This window comes from Anser brachyrhynchus, assembly GCF_964034855.1.
Source record: "Anser brachyrhynchus genome assembly, chromosome: 2".
Classification (NCBI taxonomy): domain Eukaryota; kingdom Metazoa; phylum Chordata; class Aves; order Anseriformes; family Anatidae; genus Anser; species Anser brachyrhynchus.
The window spans coordinates 26,640,494-26,655,839 of NC_137695.1; the positions used below are offsets into that span (position 1 = coordinate 26,640,494).

The following is a 15,346-nucleotide window of genomic DNA, read 5'->3' on the forward strand; positions in this document are numbered from 1 at the left end:
TCGGAGTCTTATTTGGTAGACTACTAGTTAACTTGGGCCAAATAGTTCCAGAGACCGTTTCAGTGATTTAACAGTGTAGATGACCAATTACTAGTGCTTGGGAGCCCTTCCTGGCACTGTTAAATTTACTGGCATAAGCATAGTCCCTGTGTCCTGAGATCTAGCTAGTTTGAATTTTATGGCAAGTTACTTACTGGAATATTTGCACATTTGGACAGGATATTCTATGTTTAAGCATGACATATAAATACATCTTCATGCTAACATTTTAGCTGAGATATAAACTATTTTGCTAGGTATCTAGGGCATTGTTTTTAAAATGCATGTAACATGAAATAATAAGATTTAGTCGGGCTGGATTTCATAAGGAGTGGGTTTTCTTTTCCTTTTCTGCAAAAAGGAACAACTTGACAGGTTTTGAATCACTTTATCCTCAAGTCAGTTGAATCTAAACATAGTAACATACCACTGCAACCAAAATGTCACCATAAATGTTTGTTAAGCTAATGTCTTTCATCCTTCTAAGTGAAATATGTTTTGCTGTGGAAGTTGCTGGCAAGTTTTGGTGCACCTTGATAAACGTGATAGCACATTGTGACAGCTGGGCAGAAATACCCAACATTCATCCTTGTAGGAAAACTCAGCAAGCCACAAAGATGGTGCTATAAGAGCATTTAGCTGCACCGGGACTGTGCTGTGAGTGTGGTTCAGCTTGGCTAGAATATGGATCATGTAATTATCTAGACTGTGGACGTGGTCCTAACTCGGCAGCTTACTTCTGACCCATGTGCAGTTACTTCCTGGATTGGCTTCCCACAGATACCAGCAAGGGTAAGGATGAGGGATGGCCGATCTCACCTCAAACTGCAGTCTAGTTGTAGAAACATTCCCAGGTGGGAGTTGCACCCTTTGAACAGAGTTGGCATACGTGCTTCACTTGCATTCAGGAACATTAAAGCATAGACTTACAAGTTTGTTTCTTTGAGGAGGCTGTTCCTGTAAGGCTTGTGTAGTGCTATAGTGAATGCTGATTAAATGATTATCATGTATACAAGAAAAACTATTTTACAAGTATTGTGTTGGGAAACTGTCAAACTGGCTGGAGGAGATGGAAGAGAGCGCTCCCTGGCAGCGCTCTCAGAAGTGCAGGGTGGTGTAAGGACCAGAACCTGGAGAGGTGCCAAAAGATTGAATCCATTGGCTAATTTTGAAGTGGTTCTGGATAAAGCTAATGTGTCAGTGAGGCCCTGGCCTAGAATTTCTAGGGGAAATAATTAATCTAAGTGCATTAATATTGCTGTTTTTTTTACATGACTTTCTAATCGTCTGACTCTAATACCCATTTAGTGTTGATAGGAGCATAGTTTATCAGAGGCTCGTATCCAAGATGCTCTGGAGAAACTGCTGAGCCTTTTCTGGCCCTTAAGCTGTTAGTTTGCTGCTCTTCCACCAGCACCACTGATACTGCTGAAGAAGACCCTGAATATGTCACAAGGCTCTGGAGACGTGATTTCAGAGGTTATGGTTAGAGACTTACATAGGACTTACACTACTCCAGCATCTACCACAAGGGCAGCATGGTTGGGTGCAGTTAATCCAGGATACTTGTGCAGTATATTAAAACCAACTTCTTGAAACAAGTGTTCAGTGGGACAACTGAGGTGAGCAGTGTGCTAAATCTGTTACACACAAATAGGAAAGCACTCTTGAGTTCTTCAGTGAAGGTTGATGGCAGCTTTAGCAGGATGAACTATGAAATAGTGGAGTTTAAAAAGTGGAAAGGAATGAAGACTAATATTAGAGTGACAACTATGGACTTCAGGTGAGCAATTTTTGTCTTGTTCAGGGATCTGTTTGGCAGGATCCTGTGGGACACTGCTCTGAAGGGTAAAAGAGCCCAAGAGACCTGCTTGATCTTTGAGGACACCTCCTTGGACCATAAAAGTAGTGCAGTAGCTTTGAGCAAGTGTGACAGAAGAGCATGGATGAACAGGGAACTGCTGTCTCAGCTAAGGTTCAAAACAAAGTTCACAGAAAGTGGAGACAGGGGTAAGCTACCTGAGAAGAGTGTAGCTGTGTTGCCGAGCATGTAGGAACAGAATTAGAAACGTGGAAGTTCAGCCAGAGTTGAAACTAGTGGAGAATGTGAAGGGCGACAAGACGGGTTTCAAGCAACAGAAGAAGGAAACCGTGGATGCAGAAAAGTTGGAGATAAATTTGTGATTGCTTTGCCTCAGTTTTTCCACTGACTGACTCTATGGATGAGGGGAGAGCAGTAGATTTTAAGTTGGCTTTAGCGAGGCTTTTGGCATGATCTCCTTAAGTATCCTTCTATCTGATGAAATTGGGTCTGTAAGATGAGTGGAAAGTCGACTGGACTTCTGGTCCCAGAGTGTTAGAGGGTTATTTATGGACAGTATTATAAAGCCCAACTGGCAGACAGTTACTTTTAGCATTCCTTCAGGGATGAATACCGGGGTCAGTACTATTTAATACCTTTATTAATGACCTGGACATTCTTGCAGGGCCATTTTCGTGTTTCCTGCAAGGGTTCATATGTGGCTCTCCATACCTTTAGCGTCTGCTGCCCATGCACCATATACCAGATTAGTCACCGAGTGCTGTGGCAGTTGATCAGTCGTTGTGAGTACGGTTATGCAAGTGAAATCAGTAATCCGTTGTTCAATTTAAATACTTGATAATTAAAGTTAATTCAAAATTAAGCAAAGTTAGTAAAATAATATTTCAACAACAACAACAGCAAGTGGCAACACATACTGCACGCACATCTCATTCCCGGCTCATCACTGTTACACGTTACCTACAGCGCATGCCATGGCCACACCAAGTCATGTTCCCATGCACCCGTCCCGAGTGCTGACTGGGCAAAAGGACCCCCAGCTGGGTGAAATGACTGATAACTTTGGGTGCTGCTGTCCCTCGTCAAATCTGGGGTACAGCACACAGCTTACTTCACCCTGGCTGTGGGGTCAAGGATGGAGGCTATGGAGTTTCTGCGCAGCAGTTGAGCTCGCTGGCAGCTGTTTCTCCAGGCTCTGTGGAGGATCTTCACCAAGGTTCTCTCTTCTGTGCTGGCTTTTCATGTCAACATCCTGTTCTGGGCATTGTGTGGGTTGCTGCATCAGATGTTTCTTACATGATCTTGGGTGACTTCATTCAGTCGTTGCCCCTTTCACCTCCCGATGATGGTTACTTCCTCATGTTACTTTGGGTGCTGATCTCCAGGCAGAGCTGTTCGCTTGCTTGTGCTCATTTCGAGGCACTGCCATCGCTAATCTCCAGGCAAACCTTGTTTACTTCCTTCTGCCGTTCGCCCTCAGTTCCCCTTTGTTCCAGCTAACAGCTTTACAGGTTGCTGTACGTGTGCTTGTCTCTGATGCAAGGGCAGGCTGCGTGGACTGGCAGACGTAAGACAGAAAGGCTCTTAGGAGTTTGCAGGTGTTAAGAAACTGGGGAGAGTGGTCAGTAGGGTAATGGGCAGAGCTGCTGTACAGAGGGACCTGCGCAGGCTGGAGCAGTGAGCTGGCAGAAACCTTACCAAGTCCAGCAAAGGCAAAGGAGGCAAAGGCCCTGCACCTGGAGCAGAACAGGCCCGCACATCACTGTGAGCTGGGGCTGGCGAGCTGGGGAGCAGCTGCGCTGAAAAAGCCCTGTGAAGAGGAGGAAAGAGCTTCTTCAGTCCGAAGAAAAGCAGGATGGGATGTCAGGGATCTTCCTGCTGCCTCAGCTACCTTGTGGGAGGTAGAAAGGGTGAACCCAGAGTCTTTGTACTCTGTGCAGGGACCAGCAGTTGCAGCAAGGGAAATTCTGACTCCATATTATCCAAAAATAAAAAGCACTATGAGGTAACTCAAACGCTGGGACCGGTTGCCCAACGTGACTGCAGAATTTTTCCATCCTTGGATTCAAAACCGCTCCAGACTGACTGGCTGAGATGGCCCTGCTTTGAGCTGGGGGAGGCTGGGGTGGCCCAGAGCTCCCATACAACCCAAATTATTCGGTGACTCAAAGAGCCTGAATGATTCTAAAGTTTCAGATCATTTTATTTGAACAGTTGTAATTGCACCTCATAGTTTGTGAATTCCTGATGTCCGGTCTGTGACCTCCGTGTCCCAGGCTGCCATCTTGTGAAAAAGTGACGAGTTCCAGCTTGCACTGCTGAAACTAAATAAAACTGCCTTCTTACAGGGTTCATACCACTTTTAGCTCTTTGGATTAATTATATGGTTATTATCGTAATGGAAGCAGCCAGGGTAGGTAATTAAAGACATCTTGAAATAAATTAGATAAATGGTAGCAGAAGCAGCTTTGTGCTTTAAAGCTCAGAGGGAAGCCATTTTTTAAACCAGTCTTCAAAAAATCTGTAAAAATTTCCCCAAATTCAATGAAATTTACTAAGCATTTTTTATTGACCAAACTATATTTTAGGAAGGGTTAGAAGATAAAATGTCATTGTGAATCCTGTTGCAGTAAAAACCTGTTCTTTATTTCTTAAAGTGAATCTGTTTTATTCTTAATTAATTAATTTTTGTTGTATTTAAGGAATCCAAGCTAAATTATTTTTAATTGAGCACATAATGCTTGAAGTATTTTTAGGAGAAATCATTCACTGAGAATAAGTCACTAAAAATCCATGCTATAGAGCTTCAGGTTTGTGTCACAGAGTTGGTGGCTCTACACATTTTCCAGTATGAAAGTACTTAGCAAAATGGAAATGTTATTTAATTAAATTAATTCTTACAACAATGTTTCTGTTTCCCATGGTTGGTTTTATATATATATATGTATGTGTGTATATATATACACACTTGTTATTTCAAGAAGCACAGGTCTGCAGCTCCTTATTTAATAAAAGCTGGAAATATGCAGAAAGCCATATACTGGGTTTGCTTTAAAATCATTACATCCTGACTGGATTGCAGGAGATGTTGGTGTTGCTGCCACTTTCAGTAGAATGTTTTTCTTAACCACCAATACTACATTTTAATTTTCAGTTTCTCCAGATTTTGTATTCTTTAGGTTTTCTTATTTTTGAAATAGAGTCAAATACTAATTATGTTCCTAGCCTTATCCCTGTTTATCTTAACACCACAACCACAGAGAATATTTCACAGCTGGTAATTCAGCTATACCATGTGCAACTGTGAGTATCAAGGTCAGCTTATGCCCTGCTTCTCAGTGTCGTTCCCTCCTCTCTTCCAGTTTTGTGGGCATCAGAAATAATCAGTAATGGTCTGAGATTTAGCATAGTTGTGGCTTGTAGTACAGCTTTGCAGATTTGCTGGGTTTTATTTTGCATTTCCTGGCTTTAATAATTAAGGGGAATATTGTCATGATGAGGTTTAAAGGTTTGAAAACCCTCATTTGTCTCATATCCAGAAACATAACCAGCTTCTTAAAGACATTATTGCTGATAGAATTTATAGGTCTTTGTTATAATACTTGTGGCCCTTGAGACTAATTAATCAAGTCTGAAATGCATGTGCTTAATTTTGGTGAGGCGGAGTGATGGGAAATACATAATTAGCCACTTCGCTGAATTGTGCATATTATGGTTCAGTGACTAATTTTCTGGTCAGTGAATCACAACCTTATGTCTCTTTTGCATACTTAAGCACTTCAGATTATGATAGTTGTATTTAAAGCCATTCTGGGCTTAAAGATCTAATTCATGCTTAGCATTTTAATAACTGCTTCTCCTTCTAGGAGAAGGATATTTATTCTTCTCTCTTTCATTTACAAATTTATGGGTTATTTTAGTTGTAGGTTAAACATCATTATAATATATAGTATAGTTTTATTAAGTAATATATGGTTTAGTATTATTAAGGTCATGGAATGTAACATGTCAAAAGATTTGGTTTTGTATGTAAAAAATGTAATTGTTTGCAACATTATATTCCATTTCACAAGTTTGCAATCCTGTACCTAGAACTCACATCAATCACAGATTGAATGCTTCTAAATATTTATTTTCAAACACTTCAGAAACGTTTCACTTTAAAGCAATAAATTGTAGGAAAATGAAAGATTCCTTGCATATTTCTGTTTTGGAAAGCATTTGCTGTATATTTTGTCATTGCTTTGAGGCTTTTATTCGTGTGTCATCTAACAGCTTCAAGTGTCATTGAGGAACTTCATTCTGACATATGATTCAAGTCTTGAAAATCTCCATGAACTGTGTATGTCTTTGGGATGAGAAAAAAAATAATTAAATTTAACATTTTTATTTCTTACCTGAACTTCCTTGTCTGTATGAAAATATTATTGCAATACAGTCTACAGCGTCAAAACCATTCCTAATTTGCAAATGGAGTTCAGCTGGAAACCAGAAAAAATTCCTTTTCTAGTGTAAAAACTCCGAAGTCTTCATGAATTAATCCCAAATCATCAGGAGTTATCAAACTTCAGTTCCATTACATATTGTCTGTTCTAGGGATTCAGTGTACAAAATGATTGTGTGAAGTATTTTGAGTATCTTATTTTCCAAGGGAGGTGAAGTTACCAGGCAGAGGGCAGGAGGGAATATTATATTTACATCACTTTTTGTAGTTCCATAATTTACCACATCTGTGATCTCCTTCGTGTGCTTACAAACATGCTATCTCTACTGTGTACAAATAATACACTCATGTATAACCTTGCTTAAGATGCTTATTTAAAGTAGAAGTTATTTTTCCATATTCTCTTTTAGTTTCTTTTTACATAGAAGAGAGAAATACATGGCAAATACGGGTTGAATCCTTTTTTTACTGCGTGTAGTAATATTGAAAGTTCATTGTTCCTCCCATTTGAGACTGAAAGCGTGGCTGTTTTAGTCTTTGTAATACTTGGCTGTAAAATTAAAATTCAGAGGGAACAGGATCCGACTATGAGTCAGTGTGCAGAACAGATGAAGAACAGAGGCCATGAAGAAACATTCTTTTTCTTTCAGCCCCAGGTCTTTATCATTGCTGTCATGTTTTGTAATTGTAGCATGTGAGTGCCAGACTGTGATCTGCTGTGATCAAGATTAAAATGGTGATGTTATTTACTTCATTTTTTTTTCCTGTTTTTTTGCTCTACTTTTTATTAATGTTTTTTAACTAAGACACTTCCTTGCAAATTATTTTCAGAGCACCTTGTGTCATTTCAAATAGAGTCACTCATTCTCACCTTTTTTATCCTTTTGGAAGTAATTATTGACTTGCGTATTTTGATGATGTTGAAATATTCTCCATGTTGTGTTCCTTTCTATAGTGCCTGACTTCATAGAGTCTGACAAATCATTTGGCATACAAAATGGATTCAGGTTCATCCACTCACAGGAACATGTGCATGGATGCCAAATCCCAAATGACATTAACAGCAAGAGGCAGTACTAATCAAAATCATTTTCTTAACACGGGGTATAATGCATACTTCTGCCTCTCGTTCCAATAATAAATTAAATATATCATTTTGAGCCAGATGTTGTGGAAACAAATAGTTTATCATATGCATTATGTCACTTGATTATGCTTTTCAGCTCTGCATAATACCTCTTTCATCTGTAATTGCCTAATTGTCTTTCTAGCCTGCTAAGAAAACACTCCTTGAACTTGACGTTTTAAAATCGTGCTTTTGTTCAGTATTTTACAGTGTTAGTACCATATCATGTATTTTTATAATTAATACTACAGGTGGCAAAATACCTAACTATGGTTATGCCATTGTGCTTAAAAAAGGGTTACAATCAAAGCCAACTCTGAATTTCAGTTGTGGAAAGTAAAATTGAGAAGCAGAATTGTAAGTCTCAGCCAAGAAAGAGGTAACTTTCAATGTCTTTTGTTAAGCCAAGGAAATACACTTCCAGCGTTCAGCGATAGCTCGCAGTGGAGAAAAATGCTCCCTAGCAACAGAAGTTCATGAAATAAAAGCTTTAAATTCAGTTTAAAGTTAGGGAAACAGTATCGGTCGGGTTTAAAAATGTGGGAATAGATTCTCTGTTATAGACCGCAGAAAGGCAAATAGAAAAGCTCAGAAATGTCTTGTATGAGAAGATGGAGAAAGAAGTTACCGTAGCACACGTTCCTTCCACTGCGAGCTGTCAGAAGTTTGTCCGTGCTGGTACTGTGCCTCTGCACTGCCATAGGCCTCCGAGAAAAGTGCTGCTCTTAGGGGACTGGAAGAGCTGATACTCTTTTAAAAAAATTGCCCTGCTCTAGGTCTGTATCTGTGAAGTTCAACCTCAGTAAATCTTTTCTACTGAAATTTGGAGTGAATGCTTTACTGGTCACTGTCACTTTTGTTTTTTCATCCTATAAATACTGTGATGGTCTGATCACTCAGTGTCCGGCACGCGGTGCCCTTCTGGCAAACAGAGTTCACAGAGCACGTTTAAAGCAATCACAGCCATGGATCTGTGAAGAAAAGGCCACTCCCTAGACTAAACACAGGTAAAAATCAAGAACTTTGGTAAAACAATAGGAGTAATCATTTTTTCAATATTGTTTTGTATAGGTTCGTAATTGGACGAGAAAAACCAGGACAAGTGAGTGAGGTTGCACAGCTGATCAGCCAAACTCTAGAACAAGAACGCCGCCAGAGAGAGCTCCTGGAACAGCATTATGCACAATATGATGCAGATGATGATGAGGTAACTCGCTTTCTAGTGTTTCATTATGCAGTGGTTTTTAATGTTCTGTTTTCTATTTTCCTGGTTTCTGCTTTTTAATTGTCACTCAGAGGTCAACTGTGCACCCATCAATCACCCCTGCTGCTGAGTTTTAGGATTTGGCAGTCAATCTGATTTGAAGAACAAAGTTACTGCAAAGCTTTTCAGCATGGACTTAGAAGATTTCTTTTGTTCCATAAAAGCACATATCAAATTGGTTGATGCTTCTGTAATCATTGCTCTTCTGAAGGTGCCTGCTTTGTTTGAAATCAGGGAATAAAGCTGATCTGCTTGTGCATGTTTTGAAACCTTTTTTGTGTGTGTGAAAACTGGTAAAAGTCACCTTCTAACTTCTACAGGGTTGGGAAAGATTTAGACCTTTCATTTTTTCCTAGAATAATTAATGTTCTTCTTTATTCAGAACATTAAGAAATGTTCTGAAAATTCCCAGTAAGACTTCTCCTTCCATGCACTGTTTATTGTTTCTGTGTGAACAGCTATTCCGCAGGATGGAGAATTAATCTACCTTGTCTGAAGCATTTATTGATCTTCATGATTAGTGCCTGATGTTCCAATACAAAGGTTCTGAAGCTTTCAGCTTTATTCAGTTATTTTTCATAAATTCTTCCAGCTCTCTTAAAATTCCCAGTATGCCTGAGTGTCAAGATACTTAGAAAGATTAATGAGAGATCTTTTTCAGAGACGACTATGCTACCCCTAAATTTGCTGCTAGGTTAAGTTAGGGTAAAAAGCAGTTGGTGTAACAAATCACTTCCACATAGCCCAAGCATACCACCTTCTTTTCACATGATCTGGAACAATATTATTTGAAATCTCAGACTCCATGTATTACCGAGTTTTTGCCCAGGCCTAAGTTTTTTGTTGTTGTTGTTGTTTGTTTTGTTTTGTTTTGTTTTTGTTTTTTCTTTTATTTGGAGAAGGAGAAGATAGAGAAGGGGAGATAGGATAGGGAGTTTATGCGATGCATTTCAGTTTAGTATTCTTTCATGTCCTGAGACAAGGCTTCTAAACAGTGAAATAGGAGGAAAATACTCTGAAGTAAAATAAGGATGTGCTTGGATGAGGGTATTTTGAAACACACTGTTAAACTAGCTATAGGTCAGAAATAAAAAAGAGACAATTCCCTCTAGCCTTTGGAAAATGAGACTTCTCACAACTCATCACAGCATGCCATTGACATCAGGGTTTGAAGACCCATGACATCGTTTTTGTCTTAAACATAGTCTGGTGGCTTTTCTGTTGGCAGGAGAGGTGTTTCCTAAATATCTGATGTACACATAGAGGGATTTGTAGCTGAAGGCAGACCTACATGGGTAGTTGATGGGTTAAGCCTTTTACACAGTGAACACATCTACCTGCAAAAATCTCAAAGGTTTGGTTTGCTGGCCCTCATGCTCCAGGCAAATGTCAGAACTCAGCATCTGACAATAAAGAAAACATTGTTAAATCTGTGTAGATCAATACTGATTGTGGTAGTACCTCAGCCTTCAGTAGGTATTGTTGCTGTGTTGATGCTAACAGTGACACTTCCATACAGGTGACCATGCAAAGGTTTCTCAGCACAGCAGTGAAACAGGACAGGAGTAACTAGGTATCATCACTTCCTGTGATGTGTCTTGTTGTCCTTCATGCAATTCAGCAACTAAAAACTCTTAAGGTCCATTCCCCACATAAATTTTTAACACAAAAAATGTTAAATGCAAGACGTGTTTTCTATTCATAGAGAAATGAAGGTAGTACAAATAATTAACAGGCTTAAAGGCATCATTTTCTTATTATAGCACTACACAGGGGGTGATGGCCACATCTGTGACTATGATGTGTATGTTTATGCAGTTCAAATGGGACTTCTATGCAGTATGTGAGGGAAGGGGGAGGAAGAAAGCAAAAGACATCTACTGCGGGAGATCCAGCGTGTCATCAAAAATCTCTTCTGGTAGGAGAAGGAATTAGGCTTCAGAACGAATGAAGGAGTGTGTCAGTTCTCAAAAACAAACAACACTGGGATCACCAAAGTTTACTACCCATTTCCCACATGATGGTGTATGGGAGATGGGTGGCAAGCCTTGTTCTCAGAATAGATGGATTTAGCGTAGTTGCTGAAGTATGCAGTGGGGCATGTTTCCCTTCTTAATTAACAGTATTATAAAGAAGCAGATTGTATTGGGAACCTGCAGCAGTCCTCAATGTTTGTGTCAAAATGTGTCAATTTTTTTGTCACCTGACTGTGCCTTGCAAGTAAACTCATGTAACTTGCAACCAGGCAATTATCACAATGGAAGTAGTAATGTGCTCTAATGCACATTAAACACAGTACAAAGACATTTTTGGTCACCACAAGCACTTCTGCTCTATTTGCTATTGAATATGAACATCAGCACTTGAGCTTACCTTACTCTGCTAGGGCAAATGCAGCTGTATGTCAGACTCCACTGCCAGCCTTGCATTTTTTGGCTCTGGTAAGCAAGGCATCTTTGGGGCAAGAAAATATTAGTTTACAATGTCTGAATGAATATGCATACACAAATGTACCAAAAAACTTAACCTTTCAAGTCTATTTGCGCACAGTGATAGTGATTCTGACTGTATGAAGCTCAGGAAAATGTGGATTGTCAGTGTAAGATGTGACATGTCGAGATAGTTGACAAAGAATTATACAAGAGTTGCTCAGTCTCAGAGCTATGAAACCGTTCCATTCATTTTCATACAGTTCTTAAAATGTGGTAGCATGGATCTCCAACTACAACACTACATAAATACACAAGAAAATGATCATTATCAACCCTCCATTGCAGCTGTCAAACTCTGAGCCTCAAAGACTTTACCTCAAAGACAGCAATAGCTTATCAGGTTTCCTGAGCAGGAAATCAGCAATCTGGGTTTGAGTCCTAGAGTCACTACAGATGACTGTGTTTTTTAAAGTTGTGAGCTGATCAAATCACAGGAAGAGAGCATGTTCCAGGCACGTTCAGGTCCTGCTATCTTGCTGTGTCACCAACTGTCTGGCATTCCTCTGTTTTGAGGGTTAACAGTCTTCATAGTAGCCCAAGCATCATCTAATTATTCTAGAAGGATCGGAGTTCTCTAATACAGCAGCAATACTGAAAAAAATTTGACTTCTGTCAACCAGCATGCATTGGATTTCAGTCAGATGCTGAATTAGAAAGATACCTGTTTGCCTGCTGTAATTTCTCATTCACCTTGCAGGAATGTTGCATGTCAGTTATTTGGTAGGGAAGATTCATGCTAATACACTGTGTTTCCAAAAGAAACATCATGTACTGTAAAAGTAATGTGAACCCTGAAGAGTCCTGCATATACTTCAGAATCTGTTGTTAAAATGAGCTGCAGATTGTCACAGCTTGTAAGATGCTTTCAAATGCTGCATCATTCACGTCTTTGCAAGCAAAGTCAAGAAACTTGTGCAGAAGTGGCAAACACTTTCCAAAAAAGAAAAGGTATGTTCAGTGGGATCCATGCAAAGACAAGCAGGATAAATGTGCAGCAGCTCACAATTTGTTGGTATGTTCCTATGAGCGAAGCAGAACCAGCAGCATCAGTAATTTCTCATGTACTGCTTAGGTCTGACAGTGCTAGCAGTACATGCAGTAAATGGCATTTCCCTCTGAGCTGCTGATAGCTCAAATATTGGATAGTATGTCATTTCAGGTGCTGCCTCTAGGTAGCCTGCTGCAAACTTTACTCATCACCAGTTCCTCTGGCTTCCTAAAATCCCACATCGTTCTAATTTGTTGTATGCTGTCAGAAAACAAGACCTGAAGGCTTTCAAATAGGCACTGTCATTGTATTACCTACCTAGCATGCTAAATAAAACCTGAATCTGTATCCTTGACTGAAACCTCTTGACTTTGCTGTGTTAACACAGTGTTCTGGGCACGCTGTAGTCAAATTATGACATTTCTTGGAATTTTAGTTTGAACATGATACCATCTTCTTTGTGTTCAACACGGAAAGACAAAAGTCACATGAAGCAGATGACCTGCTGCCCTGAAGTGATGCAGGATGTGAAATTATCATCATATTGCCAAATTCTGTTCACTCTGGCCACGGACAAGTAGTTATAGGGCATCTTTGAAACAACATCTTGATGTATAATTTTAATGACAATAATAGTCATTTGAGTACTTTTACATTTTTAATTCTTATTTATCAAGATATTCTGAGAGGAAAGCAACATTAAAACCATTGAAGAATATCACAAAACAGGCAAAAAGAAGAATGGTGCAATGTGCTTGAATGTCTTAAATGTAGAAAATATGTTTACGAGACAAGGCCTCTCAGAGTGCAATTTTTCCATCATTAATATGAATTACTTCTGTAAAAGCAATGATTGATACGGTAGCATTATATAGCTCTTCTGAAAGAATTTAGTATAAACTCTCAGCAATATCAAATGAAGAGGTGGGTTTGAGTTATTTTTATAATTCTTCAAATGGCATTCCCTGACTGTGGAGAGTTTCTATACAACATTTAGCTTGATGCACCCTTTGTTATGGTGATTTGGGAAGGTCTGTCTGCCTTTTCTTGGCTGGTGCTGCTGCTCCTTTGTGCTTGCAAGGGCTCAGCCTGTTTCAAGAATGTACAACACAGTTAAACAATGTGAATAATGTATTTTCCCCTTTAAAGTGGGAAATGCAGTTCATGTTCATAAAGATAATTTCATGCTGCTTGCTGTGACAGTGTATAGCAAAATTAAATGGCTAGGAGCAGAAGCGACTCCTGCAGATGGGGAAACCTTGAGGCCTACGTACAATAAATAGACTTCTGCTCACCTGTTTTCTATGGATGAATTTTGCTCACCCATAGAGACTAAAGAGACTGAGGTTTTGGTTCAAGAGCACGTGAGTTTTCATTAGCAATTGTACAACAAATATCATTGTCAACTACAAAAACAAAATGAATTGTGAGGAACCTCAAGCAGTTGCTGTTCCCTTTGTTATTTTGGAGTTAAGTAACTTTTGTCTGTGTCTGGCTGCTTTTGTAAAACACTAAATTTCTCACTCTAGCTTACCGGCAGTGGGTCTGAACAAACTTTTAGTAGGTTCATGTCAGGTAAAAGCGAGTATTCGTTTAGGGAAAATATGTTTTTTGTAGTTTACAACTTCTATTTCTTTAAAGCACACATCGGTTCTTTTGAACCTGTTATTTGTGCTTCGTGTGATTGTAAGATGGGAACAGCTTTTGAAGACAAGAGCAGAAGTCCCATTTATTTCTCTGCTCTCTAATGTGTTTGTGTCATCCCGCTGTCTTGTTTACTCCACCAAATTGCAGAGTTTGGCTTTGATTACTACTTTTTATATTAATTGAAGCAAAAATGACTGTGCCCATCAACACTCAGTCTGTACAGCAAGATTTTCCTTTGTGTTCATTCTAATGTGCCTGATGTCCGTCTCCAAACACTGTGGCTCCTGAGACCAGTAGAATATTGCCTGTTCTTGAAGTTTTCCCCAGTATAACTTAGTCCATTTTAAGTGTTCTTTTCTTCTTTTTCTGTGAAATATTTCTTTTTACTTTTAAGTCTGTGGAGACATCAGTTTTAACTAAACTCATTTGTTTTAGTCTTTTACTAAAAATGGTAAATATACATAAGATTTTGCATGAAATTAATATATTGCTTTAGAAAGCGCACATAGCTGAGCCAGGATGCCTCCTCTCTGCATGCTTCAGAGATTTCCTTGCCCCTGCAGATGGACCTGCCAAGATGCTTTGTTGTTGGTTGTTTGTTTGTTTTCTTGGAGAAATGATAGTTGCATATCACCTTATACACTTTTCAGGGACAGTGACTGCAAAATTGACAGTACATGAGTTAAGCTAGTATTTTGTCCCCACAGTAACTCATTTAATTGACGTTTCACTGAGATTTTAGAATTGTTCTGCTCCTCGCCCCCCTGGTAGTGTGTGAAAGTGGTGTTGCATGTTCTTGGAAAAAACAAGGAAAATTAACTGTATAATTTTATGTTTAGACAGAAACTGCGTAAACCATGGGGGATTAAGAGAAAACAGAAGTTATTACAAGCATAGCGTAACTGAAGATGTTGTGTGTGTGTATGAGACTTAGATAGAATGATAAATATAATTTCAAAGGTTGTTTAGCTGTAGTGCTAACATGCCTGAAAACTCCAGAATGAGGTGGATTGTATTCTTTGTTTTTGTCTTAAATAAGGAAAAAGAAGTAAAAACATCTGCTAACATTGTGGGGTTTTTTGAAGGCTACTGAGATTCTTAGTACATGTAAAATACATAAAATAAATGGTTAGTGTATATTCAATCGCAGAATATATATCCACTTATGTATAAAGGCCGAGACAACTCTCCTAAGAAATTGCTCACTGTATCAGTGACATATTTAAAGTATAGCCGGGTCATACATGTTAGTGGTTTGCCTTCTGTATGGTAGTTCTTTTAACACTTACTTTACCAAATCATTCTGTATTTTCCATGTGCTTTGCGTTTGTTTATTTTTTTTAACTTCAGCAGTTTAAAAAATATATATATATTGATCTTTCATGTGCCATTTATCCAAAAAGTGGTGATGTTTATATTTGCAAGTGTATCACCATGTTCTAAGATGCGTACACACATCTCTTTTATTTGTGTGTGCAGATGCACTTGTGCATCTACACTCATTGTGCTTGCATGCACAAGTTT

The 15,346-nt window shown here is 39.0% G+C and overlaps 1 protein-coding gene across 12 annotated transcripts in view; it reads left to right on the forward strand.

Moving 5' to 3' along the window:
• Positions 1-15,346, forward strand: part of PPP1R9A (protein phosphatase 1 regulatory subunit 9A) — a 160,810-nt gene that overhangs the window by 105,892 nt on the left and 39,572 nt on the right. For all 12 annotated transcript variants that reach the window (XR_013947357.1, XR_013947358.1, XM_080582169.1 and 9 more), the window contains exon 6: positions 8,503-8,638. Coding sequence is in view for 10 of the 12 variants with exons in the window: in XM_080582169.1 (XP_080438295.1) it covers positions 8,503-8,638 (136 nt within the window). In the remaining 2 variants the exon portion in view is untranslated. The remainder of the gene's footprint in view (positions 1-8,502; positions 8,639-15,346) is intronic.